The sequence below is a fragment of the Piliocolobus tephrosceles genome, chromosome 5, assembly GCF_002776525.5.
Source record: "Piliocolobus tephrosceles isolate RC106 chromosome 5, ASM277652v3, whole genome shotgun sequence".
Taxonomy (NCBI): Eukaryota; Metazoa; Chordata; class Mammalia; order Primates; family Cercopithecidae; genus Piliocolobus; species Piliocolobus tephrosceles.
In genome coordinates this window covers 78,906,699-78,923,258 of record NC_045438.1, presented here as the reverse complement: position 1 = coordinate 78,923,258, position 16,560 = coordinate 78,906,699, and the positions used below count along the sequence as shown (strand labels likewise).

Sequence of the window (16,560 nt, the reverse complement as noted above, 5' to 3'; positions counted from 1 at the left end):
AGCTATTTCTGACAAATACAGAAAATGATTGTTGGTTTTGTCTTTTTTGGTAATAATTTTGCTTATGTGTAATGTTATATCACATGACTCAGGTTATATTTCATCTGGTACATCATATAAACATTACAAATCAAAGTAAAGGGAATACTGAAGCAAATCTTTATTTTGACTGAGAAATTAGATCTGGGCATTGAAAAACACAGGAAAGTCAGTCAATTTAAAATATGCAGGGCTATTTTTAAAGTTTCTTGAAGAAGGATAATAAAACAGTAATGAGAAGGCAAATGCTATATTTAGCAATGCTATCCCACAAAGATTACATTGTTAATATTCTCAGGAAGTAACACTTCTTAGTAGGTCTCCTTTTCACTTAACAGCTCTTATCACTGGCCATTAAACCAATCTGCAAATTCTCGTGTAATGGATTACGGAGCTACATTTTTAAAGATAGCACTCTATGATAAGACTGCATAAACACTTAATAATTTTGAGGTAAGAAGTGTATTTGATTGCAATCATTTGGGTCATCACTATATAATTTACTGTGTGGCCTTTGTAAAGTCATTTGAACTCTCGAAATTTTACTTTTAAAATGATATCAGTTCTTGTCTTAACAACTCCGCAAATTTAGTTCAAATTTTAGTACAATCTGTGTGCGTGTCATATAAATCATTTATCCAAGCATAACAAAACTCATGATGGGGAAAGAATACAGTTCTGTTTGAGATTCTAAAGAGACCTTTGAAGATAATTAAGATGTCTCCACACCATAACGGCAGATTCTTTAAAGCTTTCTTATATTTTCGGAAACTGTATTTTTTGTATGTTTTTTCCACAGTAATTAAGACTAGGCAGGATTTTTTTTTTTTTTTTTTTTAACAAACTACTATATGTAATACATGAAATGTCCTGTGGAAGATCACAAAAGTTTAAGTTAAACCAGGGTCAATCATGTTACTTGTCTGTTCAAAAACACTCAGGTTTCCCTCCTATCAGAAAAGATTATTTTCCTAAAAATAAAAATTCCCCAGTAATCTTTCCCACAAATCTTTGTTCATCCAGTTCATATCATTATTCCATAATCACACTCTGAATGCTGCCCCTCTGATTCTTTGGCATAATTTAACTCTCTATAACGGATGTTGTAATGGGCTGCCCACATTCTCCTTACAAAAGGACTGAAGAAATTATTTGCCGAGCTGCCGAGATCTTTGCCAGAAAACGGGCCTCAGCTCCCTGCCTCACTTAGAATTTCCTTTCTGAAAACACCTCGCTCCTTCCTAGGAAAAACTGCAACCAACGTCTGGACAACATAGACGTATAAAACTGTCACCTAGGGACAGCCTGAGGGTTCATTACAGGTAGAGCACTCCCCATGGAGTTGGCTGAGGATTCCAATGAGACCCCATCACAACTCAGCCCTGCTCTGCTGGGCCCTGCTTGCTTCCCTTCTTTCTGATGGTATTGATCCCAAACATTTTTCCTAATAAAAGTTGTGTATGCTAATCTCCATATAAGTATTTGCTTCAGCCTGGGGGGCCCAACTTGAGAAACTATCCCTAACCTCTTTCAAGAGGTTTCAGTTTTCATCCCAATTCCTTCCCGATGCTTTCCAGAGCATTATTATAGTTATCACTCTCATTAAAAACTGTAGTATATGTACACTATCACTCAGCTATTAATAGTGTGCAGTGAATAGTGTAGCATAGTGATAAGTTTGTACTGTATATTGAGTTATTACTTTGTTCATTTAGCTATGAATATATGAGGAGCTCTGAGAGATCTTATATTCCAAATCTCTCAGTTGCCTATGGGGACTATATGAGGCCAAAAAAGATAGGTGACTCAACTTTGACACTCTTTTCATGCACATTTTACATTTCAAAAAGTACCAGGAACATAGTAAGTATTCAATAAATAGTAATTTTTAAATTATTGCTCTTATTATTATAATTATTTCAGTATGATAACACACCTTTTTATTGTAATAAACATACCTGGAATTAAGCTATTAGCTCAATTTTTACAATATGTTGAGTCAGATAGTGTACCACTTGAGGAGAAAATTCTAGTATAAAGAGGTAAAGTAACTTGTCTAAAATCATGTAATTATGTCATCTAATATCAAATAATATGTCTTTTCTATTAATACCTTAATGGTTTCACTCTTGTATAATGATTTAAGTTTTCTAGTTTTCGCATTGGCCTTAATTCCACAACACTTTTTGTACAGCTAGTATGCAGAAGAGACTGTATTTGATGGTGGTGACACAGATAAACATGACACAGTTACTGACTTGAAGGATAATTGCTAAGTCATCTATGTCCCTTTGAGGAGAGACCACATATTATAATTGCTTAAATAATCCCAGAGTGATGAAGTATTAAAGAAAGAAACAGCATTTTTCGAGTGATCTGTTTTTATTAACTTTCATACTTCTGCATACTATTTCTGTGCTACCATAACTTAGTTTCAGGAAGGAAGATAGTGGTAATTACCATGTTCTGATTAGAGAAAAGGGGTAGTATTCTTCTGGGCCTAGAATAGGATTTACTTTTATACTCTTACTTTTATATCTGGCAAAAGCACATCCATTCTGAAACTCTAGATTGACTGACTCATTTTTGTAAGGGCTTTTGTTTATTCTCTGAATGAATCATTCTTTCTTCAGAGTTTTTGTATTTTGTTCCCAATGTTGTTCTACAACATTATAATAAAGTGTTATATTGTTAGATATTTAAGAAGAGAGCCATTCCTTACCTTCTTATTCTTAGCATCCCCCATAGTGCTTGACATGCACTAGGTACTTAGTCTAGTTGGCCAAACTAACATTAAAAAGCAGCACTTAAATAGTGCTTAAGAATGGAAAACTATGGAATACTATGCAGCCACAAAAAAGAACAAGATCACATCCTTTGCAGTGACATGGATGGAGTGGGTGGCCATTATCCTCAGCAAACTAACACCGGAAGAGAAAACCAAATACCACATGTTCTCACTTATAAGTGGGAGCTAAATGATGACAACACAGGGACACACAGAAAGGAACAACACACACTGGGGCCTACTGGGGGTGGAAGGTGGCTGGAGGGAGAGGATTAGGAAAAATAATGAATGGGCAGTAGGCTTAACACCTGGGTGACGAAATAATCTATACAACAAATTCCCATAACACAAGTTTACCTATGTAAGAAACCTGGACTTGTACCACTGAACTTAATGTAAAACGTTAAAAAAGGCATTTTTTAAAGAGAACATTGAAATATAAGGAAGAATAAGGGTCATAATGTCATAGATTAAATACATATATTTTTCCCCTACTTCTATATTTTAAAAAATATCTCCACTGTATGTAACTCGATCTTTGTGACTTCAGCCTTAATAGGTCAATATAATTACTAACAAAATGACAGGAACAAAAATGTATGGTTCAGCCAGCTTGTGTATGGCATGTTCATGACAAGTAAATATAAAACTTATATAAATATGAACATTAAAATATCATGCTTTTTCAATACAAGTCTATCTTAAAGGTAAAATCATTGGTTTACACAAGAACCTCAATCATAAGATAATTGATAGCTAGATAATAGTCATATTTTTTACAGGCCAAACAAAATTAATTTCTCCTTCTTCCAACGTTATAATACGTTAGCTGCCAATTCTGCACTCAAATTATTTTCCCTCATGCTTCTACAGATAAAGAAATTGGTGCATTTTGCCTTGACAGGTTCCCAGAGAGTCACATAAAAAGAGGACTAATTGGCATTCATTTTGCTATTCACTGCATTAGCATTTTTATGGCAATGTATGAGTTTAGTTTTCTTTAATATCATCTCACTTAACACGATAATACAGGAAAGTAGATATTATTTTATCCCGATTTTTTCTTTTTCATGCGGAGCTTTAGTGATCAACCCAAAATAGATATACCTCCTAGTGGCAGACTAGAAACTAGAACTCAGGGCCCTTAATATCAATGGGCCTATTCTTCCCATGAGCAAAAGAAGTTCAATACACTTCTACTCACACAAACAGTGGTATAGGGTCTTGTGCTCCAAACTCAAAACTTAACAGAAAAAGAATTACAAAGTACACACACTATTTTTGAAGCACTGGCTGATTATTTGTTATTCTGACTCTCTAAGCTTTCCTAGAAACGTGAAATTCTCTTAATAAACTCTTTTATGCTAGGCATCAGTGGATTGCTGAGGAGAAAGATAACCAACCAGAAATACAGACTTAAATTCACTGTTGAAGTGATTTCAGCATAAACTAGGTTGGAAAGGATGCTATTCGTTTAATGGAGAATGATAATTTCAAGGGTTTTACAGGGTTCCTTGGATAGTTTTGAACTCAGACCAAGTTTCAAACCACCCCCCTTTAGGAAGAACAAAAATATGGTGATGGAGGGAACTGAGTATACTCATGCAAAAGAACAATAATCACCAATCATTCCGAATTTCCTCTGTTAGAAAAAGCTAACTGTAAATTCATGAGTTTTAGCATTTGAGATGTAGTCAGACTAGGCAATCATGAATTAGTATTTTAATATAAAAGTGCAAATCTAGTTTTTTAACCTTTATTTATGTTTATGTTATTTAATAAACTTATAGGTATTGTTTTAATCTTTTTTTTCTTTTTATTGAGGTGTAAATTAAATACCATAAAATGTACTCATTTTAATATATGATTAAGTATTTTAGTACATTTACAGGGTTGTATAGCCATCACAATATATCAATATATTTATTGTACATTTAAATCAACCTCATCCACAAATAAAGCAAAAACAAACAAACAAACAAACAAAAAACCAAAAAAAAAAAAAACAAACCAAAAAAACCCTCCAGCCAACCTAGTTTGTTCTTAACCAGAAGGGAATCAACATCCAAAGCCATTTTACACAACATCTGTGAAATATTTGATTCCAGAAATTTATAGAAATTTGATAATATATTTAGCCTGTATAGTATTAACTTGAAAAATCAAACAATAGACATTTTAGGAACATGAAAAGACATCCCCAAAGTGGCCAATTTGGCAAACACTATTTCTGGTATCAGTTCAGCATCTCCTGGTTATATTCAGAAATAAAAATGTCACTTCTTGATATTAGCAGGAATAAAAGAATGTCATTCTAACTTAGTAGAACTAAGTTTCTATTAATGCTTCCAAAAGATAGCTCTTATGTCAAAAATCATAAACCTAAAACATTTCAAATCCACTCACTGCAAAGCTATGAGACAAATTTATATACAAAACAACACAAGTGGAACTATCTAATGACAACAGCATTTAAAAAAAAATAGTATAAACATTGCTAATAAAACAGGTAAGTCCAAAATAAAATAGGGAAGTCCAGGTAATTAACTAAATCAGTTACTTTTTGTCTAATTATCAAATATTTACATTTCTATGTTTTACCCTCCGATATCTGCTCTTAAATAGGAGATCTGATTGAAACAGACTTTGAAATAAGCATCAGAATGAAACCTTTAGAATAAAAATCCACTAATCTGTTCAAAATGGTAAGCCTGAGATCATATACATAGTTTTCATTATGTAGATATAATTTAAATAGGTAACAGTTGGTTAAAATTGGCATGGAAATGAAGAATAGTTTGTGAATATAGACTAAAATGAATAATAGATTATTATCCCAGGAATTTGGGATAATACTGGTTGCTTTTAGACAGCCAGCCAAAGACCAAGAGGACCTTGTTATTAGCTTATTACATTGTTCACACAACACACTACTCTAGTGAAGGCCCGATTTTAATATTGCTGATAACATAGCACTTTGTTGCATTTACTACATAGCATCTATCTTCAGCAATAAGAATTTTTCAAAAGACTGAGAAAGTCCCTAATTTCTGAGATTTCCTTCAGCAGTAAGATTTTTCTAAAGGTTTGGAATGTCTCCAATTTGTATTTTCCAAAACATACCTAAGCACAACAAGGAATAACTTAAGGAGAGCATTTCAAGTGCCAGCAAGAAAATAAGTGAAGACTGCTTTTAGGCTAAGCTACAAGTTCACAATTATCATGGTTATGCCATTTCTTCTGAAATCCTCATGAAATGTGCCATTTATTCTAATATAAAAATGGAAATTAATATGATCACAAATCTACTGATGAACTTAAAATTCCCTCATGCATATTAAAATGCAGACTTGTCCTATATTACAAAGATCATAGTCTACGTAGTAAAAAATTGGGTAACATTATGTGAGACAATGAAGTCAACTCTTTCATTATTCCTAATTATCATGTACTTTGTGATCATGAGCATACCAAACAAAAAGGTAAAAGTGTGAACATATCCTTTACTTCATTTTGACCAATATTTTCACTCCCCTCCTCTAGATCTTTCAGTGAAGTTATTTGTTTTATAGCAGTCTTAAGGGTTTACAATTTTATCTCTTTTTTTTTTTTTTTCGGAGAAAGAGTCTTGCTCTGTCACCCAGGCTGGAAGTGCAGTGGCGTGATCTCGGCTCACTGCAACTTCGGCCTCCCAGGTTCAAGTGATTCTCCTGCCTCAGCCTCTCAAGTAGCTGGGACTACAGGTATGTGCCACCATGCCTGGCTAATTTTTGTATTTTGAGCAGAGATGGGGTTTCTTGTTGCCCAGGCTGGTCTCGAACTGCTGACCTCGTGATCTGCCCGCCTCGGCCTCCCCAAATGCTGGGAGTACAGGTGTGAGGCACGGCACCCAGCCAATTTTATCTCCTTTTATTTCTCCTGCCAGATCTCTGAAGATGTTAATGAGTACACTAATGGTATAACAAGCAACAGGAAAAGTTAAAGCTGTAAATAATCAACAAGCTGGAAGAATCAAGCTCTGTGTAGAGAAACTAACTAAATATTCAAGCAAGACACCTTATTTAGGTAGTCACATTATTCCATTCAGTGAAGATAAGCACAAAACATACCTGCTTGACCAGTGGTGATACTGACAGCCGCAAAGAGCCTCTGGGATCGGCTTAAGTCAGAAACTCCATTTACAGCTTCAACTTCAAAAGTATAATTAGCGTGGGCTAGCAGGTCCATGACAGTGACATAGTTATCCTCTAATCCAGTCTGCTGGGGCATGTATCCAATGTTACTCCCACAGGGAACACATTCCCCTTGCTCCCAACTGCACCGCTTACACAATATTCTGTAGGTCACATCGTTTCTTCCTCCATTGTCTGCAGGAGGACTCCACTCCAAACTTACTGTGGTTTGGTTGATGTTGAAAATGAGGTTCTGTGGTGCAGATGGAGGCCCTTGGGAAACCAAGAATAAATAAATAAGCAAAAACAGAAAAACAAACAAACAAACAAAAAAAACATGCAAACAAAAAGAACAAAAGGATCCCTGTGAGGCATTAAGCTTAGTGGCTCAATTACTGAAGAGAAAACGAGTTGAAATGCTTTCTTTCACATAAACATTTCATTACCTTTACTAGAGAAGCTGTATAAAAGCTTCCTTGAATTCACTTGGCAAGAGGCTTTATTTATTTTCCTTTTAATACGTCAAAATGAAAACAGGATAACAACTGTCTTTGTACTTTTGCCACAGTCTTTAGCTATTTTTCTTCCAAGCAATTAAAACAGTACAGTTAATGCACCTAAAAAAAACAGCTGTGCAGTAGTTTAAAATTAGTTCTCCATTTAACCATATAACGGGGAATACATTTATTCATTTTAATGTACTCAAGAATAATTTATAGCAATGTCTGAGATTGGCTTTGGATTTGGGTCTCTCAAACATTCACTAATTGAAGAACCAAGATGTGAGGTTTGCTCTATTTAGTGAGATCTGCTGTATTTGGTAATGGAATTTTAATTCTGAAGACATTACTTTTTAATAACATTTAATATTCATGCAAGACCCTAGTAACTTATTTATTTATTTATTTTGAGATGGGGTTTCATTCTTATTGTCCAGGCTGGAGTGTAGTGGCACAATCTTGACTCACTGCAACCTCCGTCTCCCAGGTTCAAGTGATTCTCCTGCTTCAGCCTTCTGAGTAGCTGGGATTACAGGTGGGAGCCACCACACCCAGTTAATTTTTGCATTTTTGGTAGAGACAGGGTTTCACTATGTTGGCCAGGCTGGTCTCGAACTCCTGACCTCAGGTGATTGTGATCCACCCACCTTGGCCTCCCAAAGTGCTCAGATTACAGGCATGAGCCACTCTGTCTGGCCGACCCTAATAACTTTTAATTTTACTTATGATTCTTATGAGATACATGTGAAAAATGTTATTAAAATGCATCTTAATTTTGCAGACATAGAAATAACACCAAAGTTGATGTCAGATATATTTATATTACTAAACCTATCTGCTTATGAAAAAAATATTTCCGTTCTTAATATTTTAAAATAATTTTAATATTTAAGTATAATTAAGAATGTATCACAAATTCAGTATCTGTTTCATTGATGTCACAACAGTACAAATGAGTAGAAGGGATTGGAAAGTCCTTCTTTACTTTCATAGTACAACTCACTTGTGCATGCAACGTACGGTGGGTCAGATGGAGCCCTGTAATACCCATCTTCACATTCACATCTGGAGGAGCCTTCTTTATCAGAAAAACTGTGAGTTGGACAACGAGAGCACTGAAGATCTTGAGAGGAAGACTTGTAGAACCCACGGCCACAGGCTGGGTATGCAAAAGAAAGCAAAAATTGAGACATGAGAGCAAATCGATCTTTAAAGAAAAATTGTATTACTTAGCAATGAATCAAATATTAAATTTGATGTACGAAAAACAAGCTCTTTATGATAAAATATTCATTTTACGGTATTTCAGTAGCCAAATGTTATGATAGTTCATTATAAAACAAAATAATAGAAACAAAATGATACAGCAAACTTGCACCTGCAGTTGGCATCAGGCCAAAGTCTACAGCAGAAAACTGAATACAGGCATAATTTATTTAGACAAAACCTTAGAACATTTAATTCTGATATATAATTCAAATCTAACTTTGATTTCAACATAATTAACTTGTTTGTTGGTCTGCATTAGAACACTTCAAGTTACGTTTTCTTAATATAATATAGCTTTAAACTAACTTTTGACATGTTGATTTGGTTCATGTTGAAAAATATTAATGTAACTTTAATTATCAGACTAGAAATAATAACTATGTAAAATTTTTCACCTGACAAATGATAGAACTATATTTCCCCAAATTTTCAGGAAACTCCAAGATATAATTTCAACCAATTTAAGTTATAAGGCAGGTTGGTTTCCACTAAGTGAACTTCTTTGTTACTAACAATAATGAAATCCTATGAATAGGAGATGGCTGCACCACCAGAAACAAGGGGAAAGCCATCAACAGCAAGTAGATTATGGCCCTGTTTGTCTTCTGCTGAGAGAGGATTAGGGTGCAATCACACTAACACAGCAACTGTTCTCAGCAATGAACAGAGATGGACAGAGAGCATTTCTGTCACCTCTTAATGAAGTTGCTCTTATTCATTTAGATTCTGTAATTAAATCCAGTAACAGTGTACCATTTAATATCACTGGACATTTCATATATTTATATTTATCTTCAATGAAAATTTAGCAAGTTATTTTTTCATTATTTCAATAATTTTTATTAATATATTATATATTGAAGAAATTCCATCTATTCTTCATATTTATTAAATTTTAGTAACCATATTTAGCAAAAAGAAAATTATATCTGTGAACAAAAGTTAGGGAAAATTTAACATAAATAAAAATTTAGCATTTAATTTACTGGCTGAAAGTTCATTTAATATTCTCTACTTGGGTATTGTGCAGAAAATTAACTACGTTTTTCACTCTGGGGGACACGGAAAGCAGGAATAATCCTAACACACTGAGATGTCATAGTTTCCAGAAAACAGTTGAGTCATGCCTTAACTTCTGTTCAAATGCTGATTTTTATTGCACAATTTCGATATATTTGGGAGCTCAAAATAATTTAGGGGGCATCAAGAAAGTAGATTTACATTAACAAGATAGGTATTTTATATAATTTAAAGACTCAATTTAAAGGTATGTTATGTGAATATAGATCCATTGATCAATAGATAGAAGATAGATAGATAGATGATTGATAGATAGATAGATAGATAGATAGATAGATAGATAGATAGATAGATTTATACAGGGCTAAAACCATCTCATTGTAAATTTATGACCCACTATTGCCCTCAGAAGCCAGTTGACTATGTTGTCTTTAGTTGGCTTCTCAATTAATACAAGAGGAAAGCAGTTACAAAAACATTAGGCAAAGAAGCATAATGCATCTTCACTTGTTTTCAATAGCAATTATTACAAATATAAGGCACACAGAGAACAATGATATTGATTACTAAATATTATAACAAAAATATAAAACCTTGAAATGTTCCTAAAGATATGATCTTGTCACATTAAAAAATATGGTTAACAGAAATGATAAAGGGTTTAGCTTAGACTTCTGGGATGGAAATTCTTCTTTTTAAAAATATTCACTGTATCTTGCTTTATGAATTATTTGCAATTCAAAGATCAGAGACAACATTCCATAAAACATAGAAGGCAATGCTTTACTCACAACTCTCTGTCTGAGACATCAAGGCCTGGAGAAGTAAAACAAACAACTAAAGTAGACATACAGACCAAGAAGAGGTGTGTGCTGACAAGATTTTGATGACATCGTGTGTATGTTTACTGTTTTACAGGGCAAGGAGGTTATGGGGGGACAATGGCAACATGATTTAACATTTCCAAAATGATGTCTACTAGTGGAATTCCTCAGAATTCTCATTCTCCTGTTGCAAATAAAAGCCTCTAAATAAAGGCCGATTCCCCTTTTCCCACAAATGAGGTGCAATCCTTGCTCAACTTACATGATTTCAAGAATCTATATGATACCTAATGCAGAGAAATTTCAAACTCTTATCACTTAACTTTCCAATTACATTGAATTTTGTTACCCTTTTAGCAGATGGGAAAACAGATTTAAAGCAAAAGTAACCTGAGTTCTTCAAATAATTCTGTTTGTCTAGAATAAAACTGGATTTAAAACACAGGACTACTGTTACTCAGCCTTATGCTATTCTACCATCATCATTTACTGTTAAATGAGCCAAAGTTTGACACTTACGTAATGGGACTCACGGGCTTTAGCTACCCTAAAACTTAATTTTCAATGGATCCTTATCATTTTTATTATATATTTTTACTAATTGAAAGCTATTACTTTAACTTAGAAAGCTATGAAATAATATCCTAGCATACCTTAAGAAGAGATATTAAACTGATATTCTCAATTTCACTATGAATTTTGACACTGATGATACCTGCACAATTATGGAATATATGTATGACTATCATTAAATAGATAAAGGCAATACCGGAAAAATGTGATCATAAAAGTCTTAACATTTTTTCTTTGAAGTAATATTTTGTCTCAGTTCAGTTACTATTGAAAATAATAAGTTGAAGCGAGCGAGTTTTCATTTGATCTCAAAGGAAACTACCAATTTAGAGTGATTAAAAGTAAGTACAAAAGCGTTGGAGCAATGGTGTTGAGAGTAAAGCCAAGAACATGCAAAAACAAAAGCGGTACCTCTTAGGATAACAGTCATCCACTGGGTGGAAAAAGACTGGGAAAGCAGTAACAGATGCTCTTAAAATTAGAAATTGTGATAAGATATCTACACAAAATACCTACAGTGAAATACTCAGTGAGATAAAGCAGGGTAAAGTGGCATATCTGAGAGATACACACATACAGAAAAGTTAGATGAGCTCACCAACTACTCCCAGAAAAGCTGTGTGAAAATCGAGGCAATTTCTCCTCTCTCTAAATGTAGCTGGTTTTCTGGAAACTACTAGTAAAGTCTTCAGAGGTAAATGCCTTCTGAAACCTTAGAGATAAATTCCCTTCATACATAATTATGAAGTATACAACAATAACATTCTAGGAGTTGTGCAACAGCAGTTTTACACATTTTTCCTCTGCTTTATTTCTCAATTTGTTCAATAGCACATAAACTCAAAGCAAACTTTAATTGATATAGCATGTGCTCTTTGATATAGTATGTGCTCTAGGATAAAGTTAGTTACCTTAAGAAATATAGCATTGTAACTGCGTCTTTTGATGTTTTTGCTTTTCTAACTGAACATTGTTTTAAAAGTAGTTTCACTATATTTATAAAAATTAGGGATACACATAAAATTTGTTTTAAATATTTAATTACTTTTGTAAAAATAATATTTCACCTCTTATTTTAATAACAGTATTTTTCCATGATATCATGAAAGCCTAGGACTGATTCTTTTGACTGTTCTTTTAGTCCTTACGGCCTTAATGAATAAAATAAGCTCATTATCCTAGAGTTTAAACTTGTAATCTTGTCAGATTTCATATGTTAAGCAAGTTTTTGCTTAGTCTGTTCTTTAAATGCAAAACCATAACCATCAAAGAAACAGGAAATCCAGAAAATATATGAAACTTCTATATACCGGAATAATAATATTATTTACTGCAATATATCTACTAAATTATATTACAACACATTAAATCATAAGATCTGCTATATTATTTACTATTATGAAATAAATGTAGTTTATTATATTTAATCTCAACTATTTAATATATTACCCCACAAAATTTATTTAAATAATATTTGTAATTCAAAATTTTTAACAAAGAACATGAAAGGCAATCAGGTTTCCCATTTATAAATTAATTATTTAAGAATAAAAAAGTACCAAAATTCTGAAATCAAATATATTTAAACATACAAGAGAGTTGATACCAAAACCTTCTATGCTGATTCTCCATTAAATTCTCCTAACAATCACATATTCCATAGTTGTCTTGAATAGATGTTTTGTTTAAGCAATGGGATGCCAGGCCTCTGAATCTATACTTGCATTATGCAGTCAGTGGACCAATCGGGGTACTCGTATAACAACTGTAAATGAACAATCCTAAAGGCCATCCAAAAGCCATACATTTCCATGCCTCTTTAGCTTAAGCAATTAGATAGTAATGGAATGTATCTTGTTCTTGAATGGGGGTGCAGATACCCATACTTGGTCCAGTTCTTTAGGTTTATGACCTATAGGTGCATGCTTGGGAGAAATCTTACCTGATTATATTTCTAAGGATCCCCCTTCCCACAATCTTGTTGTTAGAAAATCCACCTACTTCTAGAGTTCTATTACAGCCAAAAAAGATTTCCTGATCCTTAATGGACTCATTTTTTGGAAGTCTTAAGCACTAACTTTTATCTTAGACATACTTCGCACCATCCTGAACATTAAGGCACTGATAATCCATATCTTGCTTGGCTATCCTCCATGGATGCACATTAGGAAAGCTTTGATAGGACACCACTGTCTTGACTCTATCACAATAATTGAATCATTATTAGGGCTTAGACATTTCTATATTTTAAAAAAGTTTTAAAGGTGTTCAGAACCAACATCCTGGAGGTTCCAGGTATTTTCTTGGACTATCAAAGTCTCTAAAGAATACATGATAATAAAATATCTCCCCTAAAGCACTGAGGAGGTAAAATTAGATATTATCAAGAATTTTTTAAAAATGCAAAAACTAAAATCTGTCAATAAGCCAATCAAAAATAGGCAAGGAATCTGAATTGATGTTTCTCCATGAAAGCTATACAAATGAGTAATAAACACATAAAAAATGATGTGCAAATGGCTACTGAACACTTCAAAAGATGTTCAACATCATTAACCATTAGGAAAATGCAAATCAAAATCACACATCCAGTAGGATGACTATAACCAAAAAGAGAGCAAGTGTTGATGAACATATGGAGGAATTAGAACCCTCCTACACTGCTTGTGGAAATGTGTGCAGCCACTTTCAAAAAGACTACCAGTTCCTCAAAAGAATAAGCATTGTTACTTATACTCAAGATAAATGAAAACATATATGCACACAAAAACCTGTACATTAATGTTCATAGTGGAATTATTCATAGTAGCCAAAAAGTGGAAACAACCTAATGTCCATCAACTACTGAATGAATTAAATCAATGGAATATAATCCACCTATTCAAAGGAGTTAAATACAGACACATAATACAATATGGATGAATCTTTAACACATGCTAAATAAGAGAATCCAGTCATAAAAGGCTACATATTGTATGATTCAATTTACATAAAATATCCTAAATAGGCAAATCGATAGATGCAGAAAACAGATTAGTAGTTTTCAGGGGATGAGGTGCTAAGCAAAAATGGCATTTGATTGTTGATAGATACAAGATTTATATTTGGGTTAATTACAATGTTCTAAAAATGATTTGTAGTGATAGCTGTACAACTTTGTAACTATAACAAAAACCCATATATTGTACATTCTAATGGGGGAATTGTATGATATCTGAATTACATCTTAATAAAGCTCTTATTATAAAATCCATCAGGGCCGGGCACAGTGGCTCATGCCTGTAATCCCAGCACTTCAGGAGGCCAAGGTGGGCAGATCACCTGAGGTCAGGAGTTTGAGACCACCCTGGCCAACATGAAGAAATCCTGTCTCTACTAAAAATACAAACATTAGCCAGGCGTGATGGCAGGCACCTGTAACCCCAGCTACTGGGGAGGCTGAAACAGGAGAATCACTTGAACCTGGGAGGCGGAGGCTGCAGTGAGTCGAGATGGCGCCACTGCACTCCATCCCGCGTGGGGCTTAGGTGACAAGAGAGAAATTCCGTCTCAAAAAAAAAAAAAAAAAAAAAAAAAAACATCAGTAATGTACCCTCAAATCTGGACATTTAAATAGGCAAATATTAAAAAAAAAAAAAACAGTAAATTTTATTTGCTTATATTAGTTTATTTTTCTAACATATATACTCTATATGCATCAAATGTTATAAAGTTGCATTTAGATAAAAGAAATTACCTATGTACAACTACTGTGTACTCACAAAAATTAAAAACTAAAAAAAGAAATTACCTATGGATTGCTTTTAAGACTATTAGAAATCTATTATCAAGGTATTCTTTCATTCTATTTGTTAATTTAGTATGTAGTTTTTGAGTTGCATAAATAATAGCTTATCTTTTATCTCAGGAATAATAATTTTATCACTTAAAAATAGTCTTACAAAAACCAAGCTTACATTTAGGAGAGATTTTTGATATATTTTATACAAATATTTGTGATTGAATTTCTGAGTAGATATTAAACATTCTTATTTTTCACCTACATTACTTTGCCAGATGAGGGCTGCTTTCCTTCTCCCATCTCTCCACTTCTCCCCCATGAGTTAACTGAATACAACTTGACTCAGCTTCCTCAGGTCTTACTCCATTTCCAGACCTGTGATTTTAAGCACAATTGAACTTTTTCTGAAGGAATTATGCATGTCTGTGTGTAAAATATAAGGCTTTGCAGATGTTTCCGGCCACAGTTATGCAGCTGCAAAGAGTTTATTAATTATGAACTATAAGTAGATTGTTCCGTAATTGAAACTTTCTGGGCTTTAACATTATTGTAAAATCTACATACAAACGTAGTTAAGAATTCTAATGAATGCTGTTATTTTATTTATTGCAGATGAATATTTATCTTAATTCAGGCAACGTCAGTCTGTTACCATAGGAGCTTTCAAATATTTGTGTCATATTAATATCTATGTTTCTATAAGGCAAACGGGAAAGCACAGCTTATAGAAATAGTACTCCCACCACTCAAAGAACTGACCTCATCTGGGATGCACAGATCCAGAATCTGTATTTTAATCCTATTGACTGTACCTCAGTGGGAATAATTTTAAAAGTCTGCCTAAAATACAGACCTCCTGTCACTAATATGCTATGATTTTTCATGTTGAGAATGAACAGCGGGCAGGGAGGATAAAAACAACATGATGTAATGAGTATATTACGGTTTGTGAAACACCATCTCTATCACCCTGGAACTAACATGCAAGAGTTTAGAAACGATACCATGCAGAATATAAATGTTTTCATAACAGGTACTTAAGTGCTTGATGATAACATGGGGATTTTTAAAACTACAAGAAAAACTCATTTCAAGGCATTTTACGTGTGTGTGTGTTATTAATTTGTGTTATTTAATTGACTATTTGATGTTTTCTTACTACCATATAATAGGAAAGAAAAACATGTAAAATAAGAAGCTTTAAAAAGTTTTGTTTTTAAAGTTTAGAATGTAAAATGAAATGAAGCAAAGCATTATGTAAACACATCTTTACTTAAATTTTCAGAATATGTTAAGAATCTAGTTGAGGTCTGGACTCTTTATTCCACCAAATGATCACTATAATTCTGACGTCATTACTCAAATGATAAAAAAGAGAAAAAAAGTCGTTAGAATGTTCTATGATTCTTTTGTCTTGTTATGTTTTCTACTTTATAAATATGAGCCTATGTTGAAGAGGTACTATGATACAGTGAAAGAGATTCAGATTTTCATTCAAAGGATCTGTGTTCAAATCCACTCCACCATTTACTGCACACAATTGGGACAAAGTCACTTCACATTAGTCTTCTACTTCCTTATTTCCTTGTTAACT

The 16,560-nt window shown here is 33.4% G+C and overlaps 1 protein-coding gene across 11 annotated transcripts in view; it reads right to left on the bottom strand.

Annotated features, from left to right (window-relative positions):
- Positions 1-16,560, bottom strand: part of EPHA7 (EPH receptor A7) — a 180,892-nt gene that overhangs the window by 110,898 nt on the left and 53,434 nt on the right. For all 11 annotated transcript variants that reach the window (XR_004228933.1, XM_023205181.3, XM_023205179.3 and 8 more), the window contains exons 4-5: positions 8,503-8,658; positions 6,937-7,272 (exon numbers count right to left, since the gene is read on the bottom strand). Coding sequence is in view for 10 of the 11 variants with exons in the window: in XM_023205181.3 (XP_023060949.1) it covers positions 6,937-7,272; positions 8,503-8,658 (492 nt within the window). In the remaining variant the exon portion in view is untranslated. The remainder of the gene's footprint in view (positions 1-6,936; positions 7,273-8,502; positions 8,659-16,560) is intronic.